At 40.5% G+C, this 23,934-nt stretch overlaps 1 protein-coding gene across 4 annotated transcripts in view; it reads left to right on the plus strand.

Annotated features, from left to right (window-relative positions):
- Nucleotides 1–746: 746 nt before the first annotated feature.
- Nucleotides 747–23,934, plus strand: part of paqr6 (progestin and adipoQ receptor family member VI) — a 32,135-nt gene continuing 8,947 nt past the window's right edge. The window contains exons 1-4 of one of the 4 annotated variants that reach the window (XM_085423843.1): nucleotides 747–1,534; nucleotides 15,977–16,242; nucleotides 18,534–18,661; nucleotides 19,131–19,336. In XM_085423843.1, the coding sequence (XP_085279969.1) occupies nucleotides 1,474–1,534; nucleotides 15,977–16,242; nucleotides 18,534–18,661; nucleotides 19,131–19,336 (661 nt within the window). In that variant the 5' untranslated portion in view covers nucleotides 747–1,473. Of the gene's footprint in view, nucleotides 1,535–1,590; nucleotides 2,134–7,282; nucleotides 7,490–8,987; nucleotides 9,194–15,976; nucleotides 16,243–18,533; nucleotides 18,662–19,130; nucleotides 19,337–23,934 lie in introns of those variants that run through there. The other 3 variants (XM_085423844.1, XM_085423846.1, XM_085423845.1) reach the window with 3 other exon arrangements.

The raw sequence follows: 23,934 nt of genomic DNA on the forward strand, positions 1-23,934 counted from the left end.
CCTATGTCACCTTTTGTTTTCACCAGATCACTAGAGTGATAAGTCAAATAGGCGAGAAGCAGAAACCTTGTGACCCGAAAACTGTGAAGACAGCTCTGTCCCCTGCAGCTGGGAAGGGAGGTTTCTTAAACAGCCTTTTAGATAAAAAAAAAAAAAAAACAGCACAGGGCTGCACTGGGGTTGTGTGGGAGTGGAGCTGTTTTCACATACTTGTGAGACATGAAATACAATCCAGGACTCTGGTTTTAGTTTGGGATACCGGTTCCACGAATTTAAAGGCTTCTTGGAAGCAAAAACCCAGCATACAGGTTTGTGAAACTCAGGATTTTACATGCCTGGAAAGTAACTGTAATATCAGCAGTTGTGAAGGATACAATACTTATATTTTGTTAAAGCTACACAATCATCCACCAGCACCTGTTTCCTCAATTAACTTCCTTTACAGATGGTGGTTTAAAAAACACTTTGATTAACTGTTTTGTTTTAAAGAGAAACCAAATTGTCTCTAGGAAAATGACTTTTTATTCAATTTATGAGCACTCTGATAGGTCAACAGTTTGTCACCAGTTTCAAACCTTATTTAACACCATATTATGTTAATTTTTATAAATTATGCCCCCTTTTTTTTTAAATTGAATTATAAAGCAGAATGATTTAAAGTATGGCTTCAGAGTGGCTACCCTACGAGGTGTGGTGTCCTTTTTTCAGTCAGATTCACCCGTTGCTCGTGATGTCTGGGGCAGGTTCAAACCTGAAGCTGGTATGCAAGTTTTGCTGTTGTTGACACTTTGATTTGCACCAAAGCAGGTGATGTGGAATCACTGCTATCCTTGAAGTGTAACTGACTTTGTATTGTGCTGTGATGTTCCCATGATTTGTTGAGCAGTGTAGATAAAACTCCAGCTGCAACATAAAAGTGTGATATACAGTGAATCAATAGTTAAGATCTTTAGGTACTTTGACAATATTTTGATGCTAAAGCTTTTGCACTTGAGTAGGAGTCTGACTTTAACACAAAGACTCAAATTCCAGATCTAAAATCCCTGCAGCGAACCTGAGTGACCCAAACCTTCTCAACTCTGCAAATCTATCCAAGGCCTCTCTCAAACTAGGTCTCCATGTGCCATTCGTTCTCTTCTTTCTTCCATCTCTTGTGTTCTTCTCTGTCCCAGGCCCAGTGCCCACCACTGACCGAGCACACAGAATAACCAATCCCCTGGCAGCAGAGCCAGTGCCACCCCAGCAGCAGGCGGCTGGCATCGGTGTTGGCCCATTTATTTTGCTGGGTAAGGGGGTTGGGAAACTTCGCTGACCCGAATCAATCCTCTTTCTGAGAGCTCATGAAGCTGTGAAGCTGCAGGGACTTTGGAGTGGAAGGACCGGGCTGCAGGGACAGGATGAACGGTTTAAACATACGCAAAACTTGTTAGATTTACCCCCCTTAGTTAAAAGCATCTGTAATCTGTGTGAGAAATGTCCATGCAGGGGTCTGTGCTCGCTTTGGGGAAATGTCTCGCCTGCTTGGAGTTTATGCGTAAGTAACTTCTCTGTGGTTGAAATCTACATGTGCGCCTATCGCCGCTTTCGTGCATTTGTTTCTGTTTGTTTATAGTTTAGCAGTATGCCTCATTGTTTCATACTGTCACTGTAAATGTTTCCCTCTCTGTCGGTGTTTCCGGAGCTCGTGTCCTCTTGTTGTTGTCTCCCGACCGTGAAAACAAGGTTTCTTTTCTTCTCCACATCCAGCCCGAGGAGTGGGATTCCAACACTAGGGGATCCGGCAGTGTTTTTATTTTGTTAGTGCAGGAATGTGCAGAGGGAAAGGGAGACGAGTAGAGGAGGGGTCGTGTTTGATACAACAGGAACGAAACCGAATGGGGCATTTTGATGGAAATGGAAGTTTTTCTTTCCTGCCCCCAAAATGTTTCTTCTCTTGTTTTCACCGGAATCACCCAGGAGCGGACACACGAAGCTGGAGGGTTAGACCAGAGTGCTGCTCATAAGCTCGGCGACGATCTCTCCTCATAGCAGGGACTCCCGCCCGACTCGGTGCATCTCTTTCTAGGAACTGTGTAATGATTCTGTGCACCCACTCCCCTTCCTCCCGTAAAGTGAAACTGGAGGGTTTTCCTCGTAAGTCGCAACTCCTTTTTGCGGGGAGGAATCGTACAAATGTGCTGTGTAGCAATGTTCAGGCCATACACGTGTTTGCGCTGCGCATCCTGCATCAGGCTTTGTTTACGCGCGTTCGCGCCTGCGTGCTCTTGCTTAGCGTTTTTTATGTACTTACAATAATAACAGGAGAGTCTGTAAAGCTGCTTCTGATTAACAGTTTGCACAGTAACGCGATGCGTTTCTCATATGCACTCAAATGTGGTTTTAAGGTACTTTTACTTTTAGTATTTGTAATTTCAGGCAGTGAAAAAAGAAGCTATCACTACACCCGAGTTAAAATTACTTCACATTTTACATGTAAAACATGATCGTAAACCTTTAAGCAAAGATGCAACACATCATTAACATATTCATGAAAGTAAACTGTCCGGTTTTTGTGCTTATCAGCACTTTTTCCGTTACTTTTTATGCATTTGGCTGATAATCCTCTTATCTTGAATGGAGCACTTGTGTCATTTTTTTCATTGAATTCAAGTATCAGCAACTCATTAGTGATGTGCTTGATATCATTTGAATGATTACTGACAAAGTAAAACTAAACTAAATATTCTTAATATGTTTTTCATTTTTAATGAATTATTTAATGCTAATGTTTGAGCCCTAAAATGTTCAAACTTGAACTTGAGACAATACCAAAGAGACAAACTTGATGATCTCATTCTGGGAGGAGGAACATGTGCAGCTGGGGGTCACTGCACATGTGCTGGAGAGTTTTATAACTAATGTTGCGTTAAAGGGGGCGGGGCCAACCCTTCAGTTTTTTGTCTTTCTTTCTTTCTTTCTTTCTTTCTGGTGAATATGCAAGGCTATTTTAAGAATGTATGGTAATGTGCTTTACAGATGGATTTGATGTGGGTGTTTTTCATTTGTTGGATATATTTTGACAAAACGTTACAGCAAAGGCAGTGTTTTTTTCAGCAGCCTTAAAATATCAATGACATATTTTGGCAAGTATGTCATTCATATGTAGTACTGAGCCCAGTTTCCAATTTGGAATTTAAAATTTTTAGCCAGTAATGATGCAGCAAAGAAATGTCTCAATGCTTCCTAATCTTTCAAACAGCTGCTTTGAATAGTGCAGTGAAATGAAGCGGTGCTGTCAGGAAGGCATGCGTGAAACTAAAATGTCCTTTGTGTTTAAAGTCACACAGTTCTGAGTTTGGATGAACTCAAACAGGGCGTACGATGGCAGTGAAACTGAATGTTTGTCTGGCGCTGAATAAAACAGGATGTCCTATCTGGTCAAAGCTTAGACAAAAGAGTCTCCCTGCAGGTTCATGAGAAGGCTGACGTAAATAATCATGTGCAAAGTAGAAGTGACAGCAAGTCGCAGGCAACTTGAGTAACTGTAATCCTGAGGAAGTGTCACCGTGCTGCTAGAGGTGTGATTGGTTTTGCTGAGGCATTACGGAGTGACTTCCAGTATTTGACCAGTATCACAGACATCACTGTGTTTACCTCTGTCATGAGGCAATCATGGCTTGACGATGCTGTCAGTGAGCGCATCCTCTCCAGAGGATGATTCCTCCTGATTCTGGTGGTTGTCATCTGTTAACGTGCAGCATAATTCCCTCTGACCAAGTAGACTTTTTCATGTACAGGAGATTTTGAAAAACGTTTTAAATTTTACTGACATAAAATTAATATGACACTATTTTATAATAATTTGAGGCAGAAATCTACCTCAAGCATCAAGTGAAAGAATCCAGCAACACAACCTTACTAAGACACACAAGGAGGATAAACTAAGACATGAGTATTGAAACAAACTACAAAAACCCTGTCAGTTTAAGCTGCCGAAGATCAACAAAGCAAACAAAGGATAAAATAATAACTAAACCCTCTTAAAGAAAACTAAAATTCAACAGCAAAACTGCACTACAAAATATCACCACTGCCAGAGAAACATGGTGCAGTCCAGTTAACAGGTCAGCACTATTTAAATGGGCAGCAACGACCCAGGAGCTGTAATTCAAACACAGCTCGAGTACAGCAGCACTGAAGAAGGTAGCTTAATCTGTGCTTCTCAAAAAGATATGACATGTTATAGAAACAAAATGTTTTAGGGCTATTTCTTTATTTTGTCTATGTATATTTTAAATGTTGTTCTAAAAGAAGGAAGGCCACATTCTGGGTGCAAGGGGCTGCTGGCGTAACTTTTCAGTCATTTTTAATTTTCTTTTTTTTTACTGAAAGACAAAAGCAGCAGATCAGTGGAAGTCATCAGGATCACTCCTCTGAGCGGCATGAATGCGTGTACCGCATTATGTAACAGTCCATCTCATGGCTGTTTAGACATGTTGAAAAAAACCAAAGAAGTTTTGTCATGGTGGTGTTTGAGGAAGTCTCAAAGTCAGTGAGGACCGCGAGGTTAAAACCTCAAATATATTACAGGTCTGCAGAAACAAACCAAACCAAAGTAGCCTTTGGTCAAAAGTGAGTCATGATCAGATGCTTTTTGTTATTTCATTTACCGAGGTAATGTGATGCTTAATTTCACGATAAAGGGGTTTTTTAACAAAAGAGAAAAAAGCAAATTGGCAGCTACAGTGTTGCTGAAATCTGTCAGATGTTTCTGCAGTCTTCTTGTGGAAACTCACTGAATACTAACCTGAACAGTAAACATGGGGCTAGTCCTGCAAGTCATATCTATAAGGGTAGTGAATAAGCCACAAGGGCAACAGAGATCTGAGCAGAGAGAGATCATGTATGTTTTAACAAGCTTTATTTAGGCTGCAAACATTTCACTACAATTCCATATTTTACTGTTAACAGCAAGACACCCATAGCTAATTGATATTTACTACCTGTTATCATCAAACTTCTTATCAATTCAGTTTTAGTGTTTCATGAAATGAGAGCTTAGAAGGAAAGTTATAGACCAATTATTACTCAGTAATTAGGTCAGTATCCCAGTGACTTATATGAAGTAGTTTTAAAATGATTTGCATTTTTTAATAACATCCCTAAGGAATTTTACAGTTGTAATAATCATTTATTAATCTATCTGTTTACAGGTTTTAGATGACCAGCTTTTCAACTTTGACCCCTTTCTGCTTGTGTTTTGTTCTATACTTACCACGCTATCTTTGGAGGCTAGTTAGGTGTAGAAGTTTCAGTCTGGACCGTAGTGGTGGAGCACTGGCCTACTGACTGGTCTTGCACTTGATCCAAATTGTACATCTCCTTAAGAGCTGAGTCATAGTGTTACACTGCTGTGTAGGTCCAAAGGGTTGGGCAGCCCTGGAGCCAAAAACATCTCCAACATAAAGGAGGGAGAGTTAATACCAGGTATGTCAGTAATTATTGTTTGTGCCTGAGGCAACAGCCACTTCTGTGGCTTCATAACGCAGCACATACTGAGCTTAATATAAGCTTACACGAGTTTTAACGAAGTGGAAGTTGTTTTTTTAAGCATTTATGGAAATGGCCAAAATTTAGATAATATTAGTCTTACTTAATATGATAAGCCCTCACAAAGCACTATATTTTGGACACAAAGTTTGAGAGAAAAGCCGTGCAGAGGACATGCAAGCTCCCCACAGAAACACTCAAACCCTCGCCCTGCGCCAACTGTGCTAAGTATAGCACCACCGTGCTGCTGGTTGTGTTTCATAGTATATATCCACAAATATAATCACTTATTAACTTTCATGTTAAAATACTGCACAATCATAAACATCAACAAATGCTTAAAAAGTACTACTTAACAAAAAACCCCAAAACTGCACTTATAAGTCAGTGGTTGAATAAATGTACTGTTTCTTTCCACCACTAGACCCACGTTACTGATTCACAGGACTTTACTCTTTCCCACGGTTACTATTTCCTCTTTACCGTCCTGCCTCCATTAGTTTCTACTTGACTTGACTGGTTTTCATTGAAAGCCATGCCCTAAAGGGTATTCTGCTTAATAGTCTCTTTTTACTGTAGATCATGTTGTATCAAATAATACTAAGAGAAGTGAATGAGGACATAAAATTATCAGTAAAGTTTTTATTGAGCTCATAAATAAAAGCCAACAGTTATTTATCTATTTGTTTGTTTGTTTATTTTGCAAACAGAGGCCTCATCCTCTGCTGGTCATTAGGAGGAATGCAGAAAAGTAAAGTCCATAAATGTGCTAGATTATGAGTTTTACATTCTTTTACTTTTATGACCTCTATGCCATACCTTATACAAAACCAACCATGCACGTAAATAAATAATTGAATAATAGAATGAATTTGTAAATTTCTAGTTTTGTCATATTCAGTCCTTCATATTTCAAGCCTGAATTCCAAAACTGTTGTAGTCCTTTGTAAAATGTAAATAAAAATGTAATGTAATATTTTGCAAATGTCATAAACACATTTTTTTTCCACAGTTCCATTTATAAAACATATAAAACATATCAAATGTTTGCTAAAATGGTAAATTTTCAAAGTATTTACAATTTCAGGGGGGTGGCAACTAAAGGCTGAAAAATGAAGAGAAGTAAAAACAAGCAGGCTGAGGAACATTTTTCTCCTCATTAAATGGGAGTAGGTCGATAACATGACTGCGTGTATAAAAAGAGCATCTTCGAAGGACAGAGTAGTAAAGATGGGCAGAATCTTCAAATTGTGGAACAATTTCAGACTGAGTAAAATTGTAAGGACTGATTATCTCATCGTCTGCAGTACAAAATGTCATTAAAAGACTAAGAATCTGGAGCCTGTCCCAGCTGCCAGGGGTGAGAGGCAGGGTTCACACTGGACAGGTTGCTGTTCTGTCACAGAGACAGACAACCATTCACACTCACATTCACACCTGTGGGCAATTTACACTAACAAGTTAACCTAACCCCACTAACTGCATGTCTTTGGACTGTGGGAGGAAGCTGGAATACCCAGAGAGAAGTTTCAGTCCCCATGCATGTAAATACATTTAATATGGAAATTTTTGCTCCTACCTCTCTGGGTAAATATGAGTATATAGCCTCCCTATGTGTACATATACAAATATGTGCAGTAGGGAAACTACCAAATTTGCCATTTTGGGCGCGGTTTACACCAAACCATTGTCACTGTCCATTCAGCAGTAGCGCGCGCTCACAGGGTGGACACACATGGCTCGTGTTGTTGTTACTCCTGCGATCCACGTGAGCACGAAGCGGCGCTTCCTACTGGCTCGCGTGGGAGAAGAGAAAAGGAGGCTGTGTGGAGACCTTGCACAGTGAAGCCGAGGTACGGGAAAGTGAAGACACCCAGCCCTGGTTGTCGCCCACAGGAAGACTTCAGCGTTTTTACGCGGATCGAAGGAGAGGAATCCCTCCCCATGCCCGAGGGTCGCGGTACGTCTGCGCATTTAGAATATTTGTGTTACACACACACTAAGATTTCATTCTCTGCTTTTGGTCTCGCTGTCCGTCGCTGAAAGGTTGAAGTTTTGCAGCTGAGACTCTTTACAGCAGAGACTGTTGTTTGTCTGCAGCTGGAAGTCCAGCATCTAGACCGTTTTTCTTTTTCATCCAGCTTGTGTTAGGGTAGGAATTCTTGGAATGTCGCGTTTAGGAAATTGGGAAGAAAAAGAGGAGAAAACAGAGAACACACGTTGCTGAAGAACGGAGACAGTTATTATGAGAATTAGCTGCATGTGACCAACATGTTTTCCCGAACCGTTTCCCTGGAGATGTGTTCAGGCGAATACTCCTGCAGTGTTTTTCCAGCATGGATTTTTCCACATTGTAAGAACTTGCCAGAAGAGCGAAACTTTTTTCCCCCCACGACGTTTCAAAGAACTTATGTTTCTCGCCAAAAACAACTTAAAAAAAAAAGAAAAATAACATAATAGAAAAAGAATTAAATAAAGGTTTAAGTTTAAGCTTCATGAATGTTAGGAGTTGTGGCCTTCTGTGTTTTAATAAAAGAAAACCAGATTAAGCAAATGAATAAATAAATTTGATCAGAAAATATAAATGTTTCTAGAATAATTGTTGCCTATGTTTAAAAACAAACAAGTTATTTAGTTTTGGTTTTGGCATTGCTAGTCTTCCCTACAGTGGAAGATCAAAACATAAGTGTCTTTGACAAAATGATTGTTGCTTTTTTACTTTGTCTTGGAGCCTTTATTAGCAGTTTTATTAAGTTTTTTTTTAAATTTTATTTCGACACTGTATGTCCTCCAAATACGACTATGCGAAGAGTAACTGTGTTTTGTGTTTTTAACAAAAATGAATTGGTCAGAAATATTAGAGGAATTCTGCTGTCTTTTGGATTTAACAATAGTTTTTGTGCAGCAAAAGATGTGTGTGTTGCACAAAATGAGAAGTCTGACACCTGAGCAGGTATTTGCAGGCTTTTTCCCAGGTTAGTTGTTTAGTTTAGACATATTCATTGTTTTTGGCAGTTGCTGCCTTATCTCAGTTTGGAGTCAAGCCGGTCCTGTTTTCTTTTGTATCATGTCAGCTGGTTTCCATTTGATACTGCATTCCCTGGCTGACTCTTCTATTAGATTGTGCCAAGTATTCAGAACTGGGTAGTTCAATGGTCCACTTGAATCAATAATGCAATAGAAATGAAAGAACTGATAGTGATTTAGTGTTTTGATCTGGCACAGGAAGTCAAATCAACATGTTTCATAACAGTGCGCAGTCCTTATGTGGCATGTAATCTGTTACCAGAAAAGGCGTGATGAAGTAGGAACACCTAGGAGAAGCATTGCAGCGTGACTTCAACCAGAGGGAAGTTACAAAACATATCACATGATCGAGTGAGTGGACGTTCTGTCTGCAGGGTTATCCCATTATGTTTCAAAGTAACCTCAAATACTGAGTCAGGGTTGCGTAGTTCATATGTAACCGATAAACACAATCATTTGTTTTTATGTTTCAGTTTCTTGTTTTTTTCCACTTAAAGCATTTTTGGATTATTAACAAGAAGCCTGCTTACCTTGTATCTAAAAAGCATTTAAATCTGTCATAATCTTGAGTCACAGAGCAGACGCCCTCTGCCTTGGATGCTGATGGGGACATTAATGTTCTCCAGTCGTCTTGCAGGTGAGCATGAAGCTTTCAGGCATCAAGCATGATTGAAGCCACATATTTGGGCTCACTTTTCCACGTAATGTGCAGTACAGACTATAGTCAAGCTTCCAGGAATTAGTGCATTTTTTCTTTCCTCCATCGTGTCTTCAGCATTACATCATTATATGCTGGATGCTCGGAATCAAAAGCCAGTTCCAGTTCTGTTTTAGAGTCACATTCCTGAGAAATTATCACTTCCTTTTATGTTTTTTGGACAATTTCTTTTGCAAAGAATGATGTCAGAATTATTGCAGTAGAGCATCTCCCCACCTGTATAAATTTTATATTTTATATTATCTTAGAAGACTACTTGTAAGCAGAATCAATAATGGCACTAAATAAGAGTACAGTCTTGTCAGCATCCATACTTATCACTGACACTCATGAGACACAGCTTGGTAGTGTTTGGTGCTATAAAAGCATCCACATTTAGTGTGTGGGTACTTAGTTTTGCTTGTGGTCATTCATTTTTCTATGAAAGTGGTGAAAGATGTCCAAGATAACGTCTTCAGATTGTTTCTTTTAATCCGATAGAAAGCCAAAAACCCTGACAGAGTGGAGAGACGACTTCCTCTGAACAGAATACCTCTGACAAATAAACTGAATAAGTTAGCTTAGGCTTTAAGAAATGTCACATATTCCAAAATAATATTTTATTGTGTTTTCTGGGGTGAATGCTTTTCTAATATATTATTTTCAAATCGTGGGTTCTATATGAACCAAAGCTGAAAACATTTAGCTCCTATACAAACCAAAGCTGAGGCTTTAGTTTGCTCTAAATCGTCCGTTTGAGGCAGTTTATGCCATGGCGAGGTGTCCGTCCACAATAGAGAAGAATTGTTCCCAGAGTATTGGCCAGATTTTTAGAGAAACATGCACCCAGACATCATTTATGGGTGTTCACGAAATTGCAGTCAAGGTCATATTTGCCAGTTTGCAGGCAGAAAGCCTGTGAATAGAGATGGATTGTGAGCTGAATGAGCTATTGTGTCATTGACATTCTGGTTTCTGCTCCCCAGTATGATCATCTCTGGCATACTGCTGTGGCTGTAAGCACAGAAGCCCCGCCCACCTGGTATTCGAACTTTAATTTTGAAGGTCCGCCAATGAGAAGAAAAGTTGGCTTAACAATAGCTTTTATCTGAGTGGGTGAGAGAATGATATGGAAACAAAAACTTTATGAATTGAACATGTTAAATATACTGTACAAAATGATGTATTTAAAATAAATGACATAGGTACAGATGTGGCACTAAATAAGAGCACTCTGACATAAAAGTGTGCTCTTATGACCAGTTAAATGTTTCAAGTGTTACAAAAGAACACAAGAAAATGCTAAACTGAATTCTTTGGTCTTTTCCAAATAAATAAGCTAGTCATTAATACAAAATCAGTTCTAAATAAAAAAGCCGTCTTCGCACTATATCGTTTATTTTGCGCAGATTCAAGCTGTCTTAATTCAAGTGGGCAGTCAGCCTCATATGGATCAGATGTGTGACTTGACCAACAATCAGATATGGTAGTGAAGCGTGACCCAGCTGTTCAGCTGTCTCTCTCCACTCCATGTATAGCTAGGAAAGTGCCGTCTGTGGAGTTGATAATGAGGGTCAATTACTTTAATGAGCCACTTAAAGTCGACATTTTCGACTCTGCTTTACTGGCATCGTGTCTTGCCACAGTATATCCTGCCTTTGTGGAAACTTCGATGCAGTGTGGAGTGCGGGCTGCTCAGCTTCTTTGCCAGGCTTCAAACAGCCAAAATATCTCCACACTGCTGAATTCCTCTGACCCTTCTTTTCAACACCTCAACTTTTGATCCTCGGGCTGTGTGAGTCAGAGCATCGTGTTTGGTGACACTGTCACTCCAGTTTTTATTTACACTTCCTGCTGTCATTTTGTCTTTTGTCTCGTTCGCACTCCTAACCTGCTGGTGTCTGCGGCTGCAGCAGCTCAAATATTAGCACAGGCGCTCCTCCTACGCTGTATGTGTCGGCCTAACCCGATGCGGCTTTACCGCTATCCCAACAACATGATCGTTCTGGCACAGCACAATTCTCAATGAGTTCAGTGAACTTCATAATGACAACATTGTCTCATATATCTATAAAATTATTTTAGGTTAAATATTTAGTTTTATCCAGCTCTAGTATACGGTAGATTAAGTGTTCTAGTGAAATTGAACCACTGATCTGTGAGCATGTAGCTTGATAAAAGACTTAAAACACTAAATCGATGTTTAAAATAGTTTTTGCGCATAATAAGCTTAGCGTGAAATTTGCTGTACACCAGTTTTTCTGCTGGGACCTAATGTGACACAATCAGACTTTGCATGTGCTGAGGAACAGTTGAGTTTTCCTAACTTGAAAAACTGGTTCCCTGCTCATTGTTAATTTTCTCAAGGGTCGAACGCAAACAGGCGGTTGTAGCCTGTGCGGGCCTGTCCTCTTGGGTGGATGCTTGGAGGATGAAAATCATCACAGCAGACTGCATTACTCATAAAATATGTAATTGTTAATATAAATGGGAATGGTTGATGGTGCAATAACCGACGGCAAGCCCTCTGAAATGTTTACTGCATGTGTTCTGTTGGGTTGTCGTCTTCTGTCCTGGACGTGTTTGAGCAGAGCCTGAAGATGCTGACAAACACTGTCACACGTGCAGCGCAGAGTGCACGTGCATAACTTTGTGGGAAATGTGCAGTCTGACACCTCAGGCCAATGAAAATGCCCGAGCAAGGTTTATCACAATTCACAGTTCTGGAAAGAAAGTGTGGGTGCCTTTAGCGCTCACAGACAAGCACATGTAAACACCTCGCGTGTAGTGGACAGGGTGACAGTTTGGGAGATATTCTTACTGATATTTTCACAGGATTTAAACCTTTTCTTTGTTCCCGTCTGTGTTAATGAGGCTCAATGTTGTGTGTCCAACAAACAAATTTCTGTGTGCGTTTTGCCATCTGAACACATCCTTGCAGAGGGCTTCCCGAAAGGCTCAGTTAATCTGTCAAGGGAGCACGGCCTCAGGAAGAAGGGTGGGGTGAAGATGAGGCTCGAGTTTTGAGCCTGTCATGGAGCTGTAGTGTCTTTGGCACATTCATTACTAGATTACTTTTCCTCTTGTTTGGTTACATCCTCTAATCCAGGGGTGTCAAACTCAAATACACAGTGGGCCAAAATTCAAAACTGGAACAAGGTCGCGGGCTGACGTTAATATTTACTGGAAAAAAAAATCTAGATATAAAAATGAATCTTTTCTTATGGACTCAAACAAGTTTTGCTGAAAAACTGAATATGGAACAAGCAAATCTTAATACTAAACAATATATATAATAGCAGTAGGCCAGCTCTAATAGTAATTTGGTTTGGCTTCGCGGGCCAAATGTAATTAGGCTGTGGGCCAAATTTGGCCCGCGGGCCAGAGTTTGACACCTATGCTCTAATCCAAAGCTGTGTAGAAAAAAAGAAAAAGGTGGCACTCCCTCATTTGACTACTTATCAGCTTTTTCAGGCGCTGTTTGTTTATTGAATGCTCAACATGTTGTGCTGATTTGGCTCTGGTCCTGAGCTTCAGGCTACAGGTGGATGTTGCCTCTTGTGTTTGATGTTTGATGCTTTTCTTTGAGCCTGCACTGAATGTGAACTGGGAACCCATTCAAGCTTTCTGTTTCCTAAAATGGTTATCTCAGAAATGTTCTTTTAAATGCATTAAGTCAGTGTCTAACATGGAGGTGACTGAGCCTGTGTCCCACTGACAAAAGTATTGCAGTATTTGTACATTTGCATTATTGTGGACCTGATGTCTTTGGCGACATTCCAGAGAAAAAAGTGGATTTCTGTTCAAATATTTCTTTCTGTTGGAACTTCACATTAAAAGCATTTACCTGGCAAATGTTTAGTTCACTTTTATTATAAACTAGTAATAGTAAAGAGCTCAGGTCTTGGAGACACAAGACCTTTTGTCAGTTTTCAATATTCGATCAGCTTGTAGTATTGCTTGGAATAATTTAGCAGACATAGCAGGCAAAGGCAAGAGACAGACAGACGCAGTCTGGATTCAAACCCAGGACCTTCTAGCTGGTGCTAACCATCGCACCACCGTACCGCCCAGCCCCAAGTAACAGATGAACAGGAGAGTGAAACTCGAGTACTTTAAACTAAAGCACAATCTTCTTTTAAGGTCTCTACCATGGAGCAGGATAATTTACGGTAGATATCCTGTCACATAACTCCATGAGAAATGCTTCCAAAAGGCACAAATGCAGGCTGGAAGCCTTATACTCTGCTGTGGATAAAGACACAGACACCTGGAGATGTGACGGCCAAGTTCTGTTGTTCTATTCTTGTTCTATTTCTCTGAAGTCTTCTTCCCTCTGCATAAGTGCCGCTGATGTGTTGTAGTGCAAAGTCTATGCAGACGAGTCCATACACTCACAAAAAAATCGCCATCCATGCGAACAACAGCACGGACCTTTGGACTCACACTCTATGATGAAATTTGCATCAATCGGACCGTAGTGGACTTCTGGATGCAGAACGTATAATCAGTGTGAAAAAATCCCAACCCATAAATTTGTTGGGAAGGAGGAAATTATCCACAGAGGCCAAAACTGTTTTGTGTACCAAGCTGTAAATATGCTTTTTAACTTTGTTAAACTTTAACATGAGAGTCCCAAGAAGAAGGCTGGGACTCTTCATATTTCATTTCACATTTAAACATTGACTTATCTGTCTAGAATTCAATATAAAAACATATATCTTTCACTTGTTTTGGTCCCCGAGGCTGAGTACAAAGAATTAACATTCGCAGCATTCACACACCTTCCAACAAAAACACACCTACATCTCACACTAAATGATTGGTGGCACACTGCCAATGATCTGAATCTAAATGAGCTTTTTTTCTAGGTGTGAACCTTGTGGATGTCAGTAGCTTTTATTAACTCAAGCTCTGTGGTATTATAAGTTGTTTGTGTGCAGCTATGCTTTCCAGCCATAGTGAATGCAGGATTTGTGCCAGCGTGCTTGCATGCTAGTGCACCGAGCACTTGAGCAATGGTGGGACTCTGTTGTATGTGTGTGTGGGTGTGTTTGTGAGATGCCTCATTTCCATCCAGTGCAGCGTGTAACAGTCATCCTTTGGTCCCTGTACTCTCAAGGCTTTAGCCTCCACAAAGCGCACTTTGTCACTGTTAATAGGCCGGGGCCTGCAGCTGGGGTGCAGTAAGCAGCGGCCCCTTCTTGTTGCTCTCACCCTGCCAGAGGGGATGATGCTCAACTGGACTGAGATCTGGGGAATTTGGACACCTTGAACTCTTTTTCATGTTCTCCAAACTACTTAAAAAATTTGGAGTATGGTAACTGAGGCCAGAAATGCCCTAAACTAATTCAAGATTGAGCCTAATACTATTTCATATTTGCTGGGAGATATTTTAGTATTCTTAGAGTATATGCATAGTGGGATAGACTTGTAAGGTGCTAGCTTTACCGTTTGTCAGAACTTCTGTTTCAGTCACAATAGTCTTTGCTGTGCACGTTTAACCTGTTTGAACAGTAGCATCAAACCTCACCAGGCTACACAGGTTTTATCACTCCTGTGTTTGGCAGTTAAACGTGTTCTTCTTTCAGGTGCATTACTTCAACTTTCAGAAGGTGTTAGTGCAATACATATTACCAGACACGGGTAAAAACAAGGCAAAAGATACATTTTTGGAGAAGGAAATGGTTAGATGTTGTTAGATACAATGCAGTCATGAGCATCGGTAGGCTCCAGCTGACCGTCCTGGCCTTCCTATCTTGCTGCCATTACTTCCAAAGGTAAATAATGCTGCTATCTGTCCACAAATTGTTAAAGAAAATCAGTCTAATTCAGACTAGGCTGCCCTCTTCCACTGCCACATGATCCAGTTGCAATGCTCACACTCCTATTGTGAGCCAGTGGGCAGTGGTCAGCAAGGCTGTGGCTCACACAAACATGTTCTTATTACATTTTTGCATTTGGTCACAGGCCTCTGCAGCATGACAATGCCGGGCATTCTTTAAATCAGTGTCTGGGTAGGTCTCAAGAGCGACGACAATACGCGATTGTTCTCAGCATCTGCTCCAGTCCACAGAGATGTCACACTCGAGGACTCTGTAATATAAACTTTAACGGTGGGGGCCATCAGATGAACCAGTTATCCGGTGTGGTGCATTTATGCGAGTGGATTTCAGTGGATCAAAGTGATGACCAAAACAAAGCAGGTGGTCAGATTTAATGATGAGCACATCATCATTTCCTTCAGTGCCCTAAATTACAATTCACAATAGCTGTTAGCCACTTTCTGTCTTCAACCTTTTACTGGAATTTATTTTCTGAAAATAAAAATAAAAAATCTTGATGATGCATTGATGATGCTGCAAGAAGTGCATGATTTTATTTTATTTATTTGGGGGTGAAAGCTATGTCTTTTATCAGTTAATACTGTGCATTTAATTGGTTTTAAATTACAGGTTTTGCATGCAATCAGAGTAACACCAAGCAACCAGCAAATCTGATCATCACTTCATAAGTCATGTATAAATATTTTAACAATAAAGTCTCTGACACTTAATAATGCACAGGTGTATCACCAAACATCACTGTTGACTGATAGTAACCAAAATTGTATGGATAATCATAAAAAATATTCTTGTTTTTTATGGGGAGCCAGTGTGAGGAAGTCAAGGTTTTGGTCTTATCTTGGTGTCTGATTGTGTGCATGTCTTTGTGTCCCTGCAGTGTTTCCTGTGTGGCGTGGGATTGGGGCCAGTAGTGGCATTGGGTGGAGCCAGGGCTGGGCGCGCTGCTTGAAATGGGACCCGAACAGAACAGACCTAGCGGCAAGAATACCGGTGTTTGACTACCCCGTGTGGCTCGTCCTCTGCCGTGGGGGGCGAGCCAGGCTCAGGGAAGTTTGTCAAAGAGGGAGGGGTGCCATCAGGCTTCCCGCAGACATGCTTAGCTTCAAACTTCCTCAGCTCTTTGACATCCACCAAGTCCCCAAGGTAAGAAAGTAACCTGGTGTACCCAGGTCCAGTCTGTTAGGACCGTATAACTGATGGGAAAAGGTGGTGGGTTGGTTCTATTCCTTAGATGAAGGTATTCTTAAACTCTTAAGGACTAAGAGGTGAATGTAAATACATATGAGACGAATAATCAGCCCTCCACTCAAGTTTAAAGCATTTGTGGCATTACACAGCATTTCAGAAGGTTAATTGCAGAGAAGCTGCAGTGCTTTATTATTATTATTATTATTATTATTATTATTATTATTACTATAGACATCAGTTATTTGTAGAAGTCTTCAGAGAAATGATTTTGTCAATAGTCGTGTCTATAAAGCCAAGCATCCGTTCTTCTGTTTATGTAATGCATGTTTATTTTTTCTTACTGTCTTATGTAACACCAGGAAACGCTCAGGTTTGTCTGTCAGGATATGACCCGGCCTGACGAATGACTCGAGCCTCAAACAATAGCGATGCCAAGAGATATTTTTATGCTGTGTAGTCTTTCAGTTTGTTCCATGTAAATGAGCCTATGATGCGCTACAGATGAATTTGCAACCTGTTTTTTTTTTTCTTATTTTTTTGCTGTTCTTGTAGGATGATAATTATTGTTTCATCAGGTTGCATCATTTAATCAATGCACAGGCACAGCAGAGAGTAATATGCTTTAAATAAAGTTGTTTTTTTCTGAAAGGAGGGGGAGAAAATTTATTAATTTGATCAAATAATCAGATTGGTTTGTTTTAGTTAGTTGTAACTAGTTTTAAAACTTTTGAAAGCTCCTAATTGCAATATTTTCACCACACATTTAAAAAAGGACCACAGTGTGCTACACAGAGTCTAAACTGTGTGGTAAATCCACAGACATTTAGGATTTTGTCTCACTTAACCTTAATGATAAATTGCATAATATTATTTTTATACCTCCGTGTTTGTATTTTTACTTCAAGGCTTTTATTTGCTTCCACGATCAGGATTTCATCATGTGATTACCTCCGAACCCTGACCCACTGCACCTTGCAGCCTTGCAGACATACAGCCAGTTTCACAGACGTGCATTAAGCCCAGTCATAGACATAAAGTAAAGAAATCTCAACTGAAAGAAGTTTAGTTTAAGATTAGGCTTAATCCATGTCTCAGAGACTGAGCCATAGTGTATTTGCACACAATGGTTCTGCCATATGAGTGTTAATCTTCACACTTCAGCAGAAAAAAAGTTTGGTAGCTGATTGTGGCTGTGAGCCTGTCAGCAGGAGCCAGAGCCCTGCAGTTCAAGCATCTGCTTTGGCTGCCGTCCTCCCTTCTGTAGTGACCTTATCTCATAAGTGACAAATAGTTTGCATGCAGCAGTTCTGCAGCATGGTTTCCAGCCATGAGTTCAGTGTGTAGACTAAAATTAGGCCCTTGGTTTTCTGTTATTGGAGTTTAAAAAGGTTTTTTTTCACATATAAAAACATTAAAAACTGTTGCTGGGATCAGCAACATATACTCCAGTTATATTGTTCTACTTTATTTTTTGAGTTGTGTACAGTCCGGTAATACCTGTAAAAACCGACAGCCTTTAATATAAAGTTCGCTGGGAGCCTGGTGTGATGAATAAAGTAGATCTCAAAAACCCAATCATAACATTTAACGGGTTACCATCGACCTGAACTTTCCCTTCAACTCACTGTAGTCTGTGCTGTACTGTAATCTGTGTGAACTGGCAGTGATATTGGAGCCCTCCTGCTAAATATTTACATAGTTGTCATCTTTGTTTGTCTTAACATCTTTTCCTCTTACAACATCCAGATGGATCCGGTCATGGATGTTTTACCATAAAGAAACAAGTTTTCACTACATACTGTAGTGAAAACAGTGGTGGAACTATATGCAGACACTTTAAGGGGCTAGATAAAAAAATAATTACCACTAGTAAAGTTCTGCTACATATTTTTAACTTTTTTTCTGTAGTTTTTGGTGCAAACTTGGCTTTTGTGGAAATGATCATTGTTTTTGAACGTTTCTTCCACAACAGATCGATGAAAATATAAAAATATCAGCATTTTGATGACTATCAAAAGGATCTAATAAGGTTTTATGTTTAGAGGAAAGTGAAAATGAACATTTATTTAATTTAAATACTCATATTGGCCTCAGAAACCCAGCATCATTAGGACTGTAGTGTAACTAAACGATACAGTGGTTCTGCAAACTCTCTGCTTACTGATGAAGTTTGATGATCAGCTTTTCCTTTTCGAGGATTGGCTGAATTTCACACCTGTCACCTGGATTGTCTGCTTGCTCCGCAGGTGTTCAGGGAGGATGGCATCATCTCTGGATACCGTCACCCAAGGAGCTCAGCACTGGACTGTATCCTCAGCAGCTTCCAAATGAACAACGAGACGATCAACATCTGGACCCACTTCCTCCCAACATGGTGAGTTTTGTTTGGTGTCCTTTCATTCACACCAGACTTGAACAAGTCTAGTTATATTCATGATCAAAGCAAGAGGTAAAGTGAACATTTGTCAGCGTTCCAGCTGTGTAAACACGACAGAGTTTCTAAGGATCACTGAAAGTCAGAGATTTAATCTTGAAAATTCTCATAGTGCTGGAGAGAAAAACAGACAGGTGGGGAAATGTGGAGGCTACATCTGGAAAATTCACTAAGTCTGAATCAAAATACACGTAAAGTCAGAGAGCTTTGAAGCTCACAGGATGTCAGAGAGAAGCAGTGACATTGCTAATTAAGAAACACAGTCACAGAGTACTTCTCTGTAGTAAATCTACAACCTGGAAACAGATGCATGTGCCAACATATTACACGGTAGCATCAGTTACATGTACCTGTATGGGGTCACATTTTTGTATATATACATTTTTAATTTGTTAATTAATTTTTGTAGGTACTTTCTGTGGCGTTTCTGCGTTCTCTGCTCTACCCTGAACTTCCTGACTGACAGCTACACCTGGCCGCTGCTGGTGTACATGATGCTCATCTGCGTTTACCCCTTCACGTCCAGTTGTGCACACACCTTCAGCACCATGTCCGCAGAGTCCCGCCACATCTGCTACTTCTTTGACTACGGAGCTCTCAGCCTCTACAGCTTAGGTAAAGAAACCCCCGGTGGTGGAGGCCTAAAAGCATTTTTGATGTTATTGTACATTACCAAGAAACAGGACGATCTTGAAATCATAAAGAGGAGTCGGTAGCTCTTTTCACACTCCTCTGAGATCACTCTTTATGACACTCTATTTTGATTGTTTCCCTGAACAGTCCCAAGGGGACACAGTGTGTCATTTTTAAGAAGCACGCCAGCACCGCAGAATCAGAGGGATGTGAAGTCTAACACTACAGTGTCATCACTCTGTGATATTGGCTTTGCTTCTTATACAGACATCAGTTCAGCTCTGTTACCTCCCCGTCTGCCTTTGTTAGATAAAAACAGATGGCCAAGGTAAAAAAAAACAACACTAGAGAAGACAACAAAAATGTATATATAAAATAAGTAACTACTTAGCAGATCTGTGTAAAAAGCAGAATGAAAATGTTAACTTTGAAGTAGTTGTGGATTATAAGAAGATTATTTTGTCCCAATTTTTTTTGTTTGTTTGTTTCTGGGAGACGTTCTGAGCTGTCGCATCCTTTTTACCCATCAGCTGTGAAAAGTTGATGGGGTATTGTCATCATCCTGCTTGGGTGGGAGGCGGGTGGTCAGTGTGGACACTCACCTTTGTGAACAGAAGAAGTTTGGTCAGAGGTCAAGTTTTCTGAAAATCTTGTGACTGTAATGACTCATCAAGGAAGTCACCTAGAATTGATACCAGATACTTGCTATAGCGAGCTATGGTCTTCATGAGTTATTTTTCAGCTTAGGGAGCAGCTACACGCAGCAAGAAATATCATGAGATTTCACTTTAGATTAATGTGTCACATGGTTTTGTGTCATCCTGTCTCAGTTTGAGTTGTCTGAGTTACAGTAAGCTAAAGCTACGTTACTTCTTGGGTCATGCCACCCGAGACAAAGTCTTCTTTCTGAGCAGAGAAGAAGCAGCAGGATGAGCATTTGGAGGTGAGCTCTATCCAGGCTGGTTGTAGGTAGTAAATCTTTGTGCACGGGGGGGGGGGGGTTGAATGCAAAAGTCCTGATGCCACAGCGGTGTTTAATGTCTGGGGGTGTATTTTGTTTCTTTAGCGCGTGATAGCGTTACTAGGTAACCAAATATCAACGGAGGAAACAACGTAATGCTCAGAATTTCATCTCTTTATCTTTTCCATCTTTGAACTACGTGAAGGAAAGAGGTTTGTTTATAGACAGTCTCCTCAGTCTCTCCATCTCCTGGTAAATAAATAAATGGTTGTAGATGCCACCTTAAGAAAACAGTTTAAAATATAACACACAGAATAATTTAGATTTAACGGGTAAAGGCCGAGGTGTTTGAAACACTCCAAACCACAGTAAAGTCAAACAGTTTGAGGTGGTTCTGTTTTATGAAACACATTTAACAGGCTGATCAACCATCATGCATCTCATTAAGGATGACTGCTCCTTTATTAAGGTCTATCCATAATAGTGCATGCGTCCTATACTAAGAGATGAAACGTTGCTTTCTTTCTCCTCTAAACTGTTTGCATGGTAAGTTCCGTTCCACAGTAATATTCAAAGCATTTTTGCTTGTGTTAGCCTTTGAGATTATATGGAAATCAGACATGCCTCACACTCAAAGCACATGGAAACAATGTTACTCTCCTTTCTGCCACTGTCCTGAAAGATGGATTGGGTTTTATGGCTCCAGTATTTGCTTGATTTCATAACCAGCTCTCCTATGAATAGTATTTCCCTCCCGCATGCACCTGCTTTTACAAGGAACTTCCACAAAGAGGGAACTGAACATTCCTGTTTTTTAAGGAAGGTTTGCTTGTTGCGCAGCTGTTCATTTGCAAACTCTTTCCCCACCGCCTGCCTGCATATTTGAGGGTGAGCACATACTAGAGCAGATCAAAAAAATATAATATTGTATTCTTCATGCATTAGTTGTAAATATATCAGGCGTTTGAGAGTATAAATGAACATCATTTTCAGAAGTTTAACATTTTCATTGGTCTTCGGAAATTTTATATGAATCTAAGATAATGAGAAACGATCCATTTACATAAAAATTAAAACTCAAAAGCATCAAATATTTCACCTTATTTTTAATAAATATATAGTATATTCAAATTAACTTAAAAAAATAATTTATGAAAAACCGTTCGATACAGTGCTTTCGGTTTGGTACGCATATGTATCGAACAATACAACATTTGTAATTTATTTTATCAACTTTCCTTCTGACGATGCTGTCTGTGTTGAGCGCTCAGTGAATCTGCGTTCGACTACTCCGCCTAGGCTGCACTGTCGAGTGCAGATCCACTGAGCGCTCAACACAGACAGCATCGTCAGAAGGAAGAGCGCAGGGCAAGCTAGCGAGACAGAAGTTAAGCTCTCCTTGCAACATGGACCTCCCCCACTCTCATTCAGATCTGGCGTTTGGAATTATTTTGGTTTTCATGTGACGTATGACCCTGAAGGTAAGCGCGTCATGGACTAAAGTAAAACAGTATGTTGGATGTGCCATGCAATGCTCAATTACATGGGTGGGAACTAGTGTGTTAGCGCAGTTAGCTCGTTAACGTGTTGGCCGTCTAGCCCCATGCACGGAGCGGTAGCTCGTTAACGGAGATTTGCCGTGTTGTGGCATTAAGGTCATTTCAACGAGATTAACCTGAAAGCACTAGTGGGAACACAACGAATATGACTGCACATTTACATCATCCTAGTGCAAAGACAAAAACAACAAGCATGCTACTAACTTTAGCCAGTCATTTAGACAGCTGTTAGCACATGATTCTCCTTATGCTGCTGAGAATATAGCCCAGAAGAAGCGTATAGTATAGCTTTTATTTTGGAAAGAGCCATTTCTCTGTAATAAACTCTCTTTTCCAAAGATGAGTGATTCCTCAATCAGATACAGGGCTTGCAATATCGCTAGCCCGACGTCCTGGGGCTAGCGATTTTTTTCAGACGGGCTACCCTGCCCGTCGGGCTATTGTAGGAAGGAAAAATATATGTCAATGCTTTTGCATTCTTTCGGAAATGTAGCTGGGTAATTATGTCATTGGCATCGGTGAGCCACTGTCAATATGTGACATATTGAAATCGCGTTTGAATTTGCGCTTGTTTTTTTGCTTTCACTTTGCAATGCACGAACTGTGTATAGAGAGCGACAGCACTGATTGGTGAGTGATGATAATTTGCGCACCAATTCCTCTGACTTTGTCTCATCAATCGTTAGCTTACTATGCAAACATGACAAGTGAAATCTCCCGCAGCTTACACATGTGAGAGGTTGATCGCGCAGAGAATCGCTGAGCATTATGTGAGTGCGTGTGTAAAAGCAGCAGGATATATATTGTAGCGGATCAGGGCTGTTCGGGGTTCTGTTTGTACAGTTATGTTTTGTTTATGTTGCCATAGTGACGGGTGACGCCCTCTCGCTGCGACGGTGTGTCCTTCCGGGGTCAGAGGGCGCCCTGTGTGGTGTTGTTGTTGTTGTTGTTGCTGTGCTGTTGCCGCGCTGAGCAGTTAGCTAGCGGCAGTGTTCTTCTGCAGATGTCAATAAACGGCTGTGCTCCCTGGCTAGCTCACGGGAAGCAAGACGAAACAACACCTCCGTCTCCTCCTTGTCTGAGCTCGCCACAATATTTTAGTTCTGCTGAGCCAAATAAGACAGGTCAGGGTGAAGAAGTGACAGCCAAAGAAAAACTTACCACAAAACGGAAAAGTTATGACAAATCAGACTATAAGGCAAAAAGAAAGTGCAGCTTTATGGTTTCATGGACAAAAGAATTTCTGTGGCTGCAATATGACAAGCGAAATAACCAGGGCTGCACATAAGTGGTCCGCAGGTGCGCATTCGCTGTCAAAATAAAAAACGGGCACAAGATAAGAAGTTGCAACGGGTGTTTGCATACATAAGATTTTCAGGAGGAGGACAGACATTTGTTTAGAACTCTTACAGATGTTGAAGAAGCTCCTTTAAGCAATTACTGTGATGTTCCTCCAATTCCAAAGAAATGTCAGGAGTCCGAACCACAAAAGAAGCGCGTATTCTCGGAAAAGTAGTTGCAGGAGGTGAGCTGGCTTCATACAAATGATGAACGCACAGAGATGTGGTGCGGAATGTGCCGTGAAAATTTAATAAATGACAAATTAAAAAGGCATGAACATTTTTTTTATATCGAAAAAATATCGAACCATGACACCAAAGTATCGAACCGAACCGAACCGTGAATTTTGTGTATTGTTGCACCCCTAGTATATATGTGTGTATATGAGATCTCTGTAACATATATAGAATCCCACCAGCCAAACCAGCAGTTAAACATTAACTGAGGCCCTCTTAGAAGTCCTGGTTTTTTGGGGGGGGTTGGCCCATGGCTGGCTCACTAGTAATCTACCACAAAGCTTCTTAGGGCCAAGATTTACCCAGTTTAAAATGCTCAAAAGTCCATCTCAGGAATAAGATCAGCAGGCGGTGTCACTGCAGGACAAAAAGAACACAGCGCACACTCGGTGGTCACAGGTAGAGCTTTGATTGTGGCGTTTCTCCAGAGAGAAACATCAGAGCTACTTATTTGGGTTACAAGTCCCACGTATATTATGCACT

The sequence above is a fragment of the Rhamphochromis longiceps genome, linkage group LG11 (assembly GCF_057381845.1).
Source record: "Rhamphochromis longiceps isolate RC_006_pf linkage group LG11, R_longiceps_female_GT1.1, whole genome shotgun sequence".
Lineage (NCBI taxonomy): Eukaryota > Metazoa > Chordata > Actinopteri > Cichliformes > Cichlidae > Rhamphochromis > Rhamphochromis longiceps.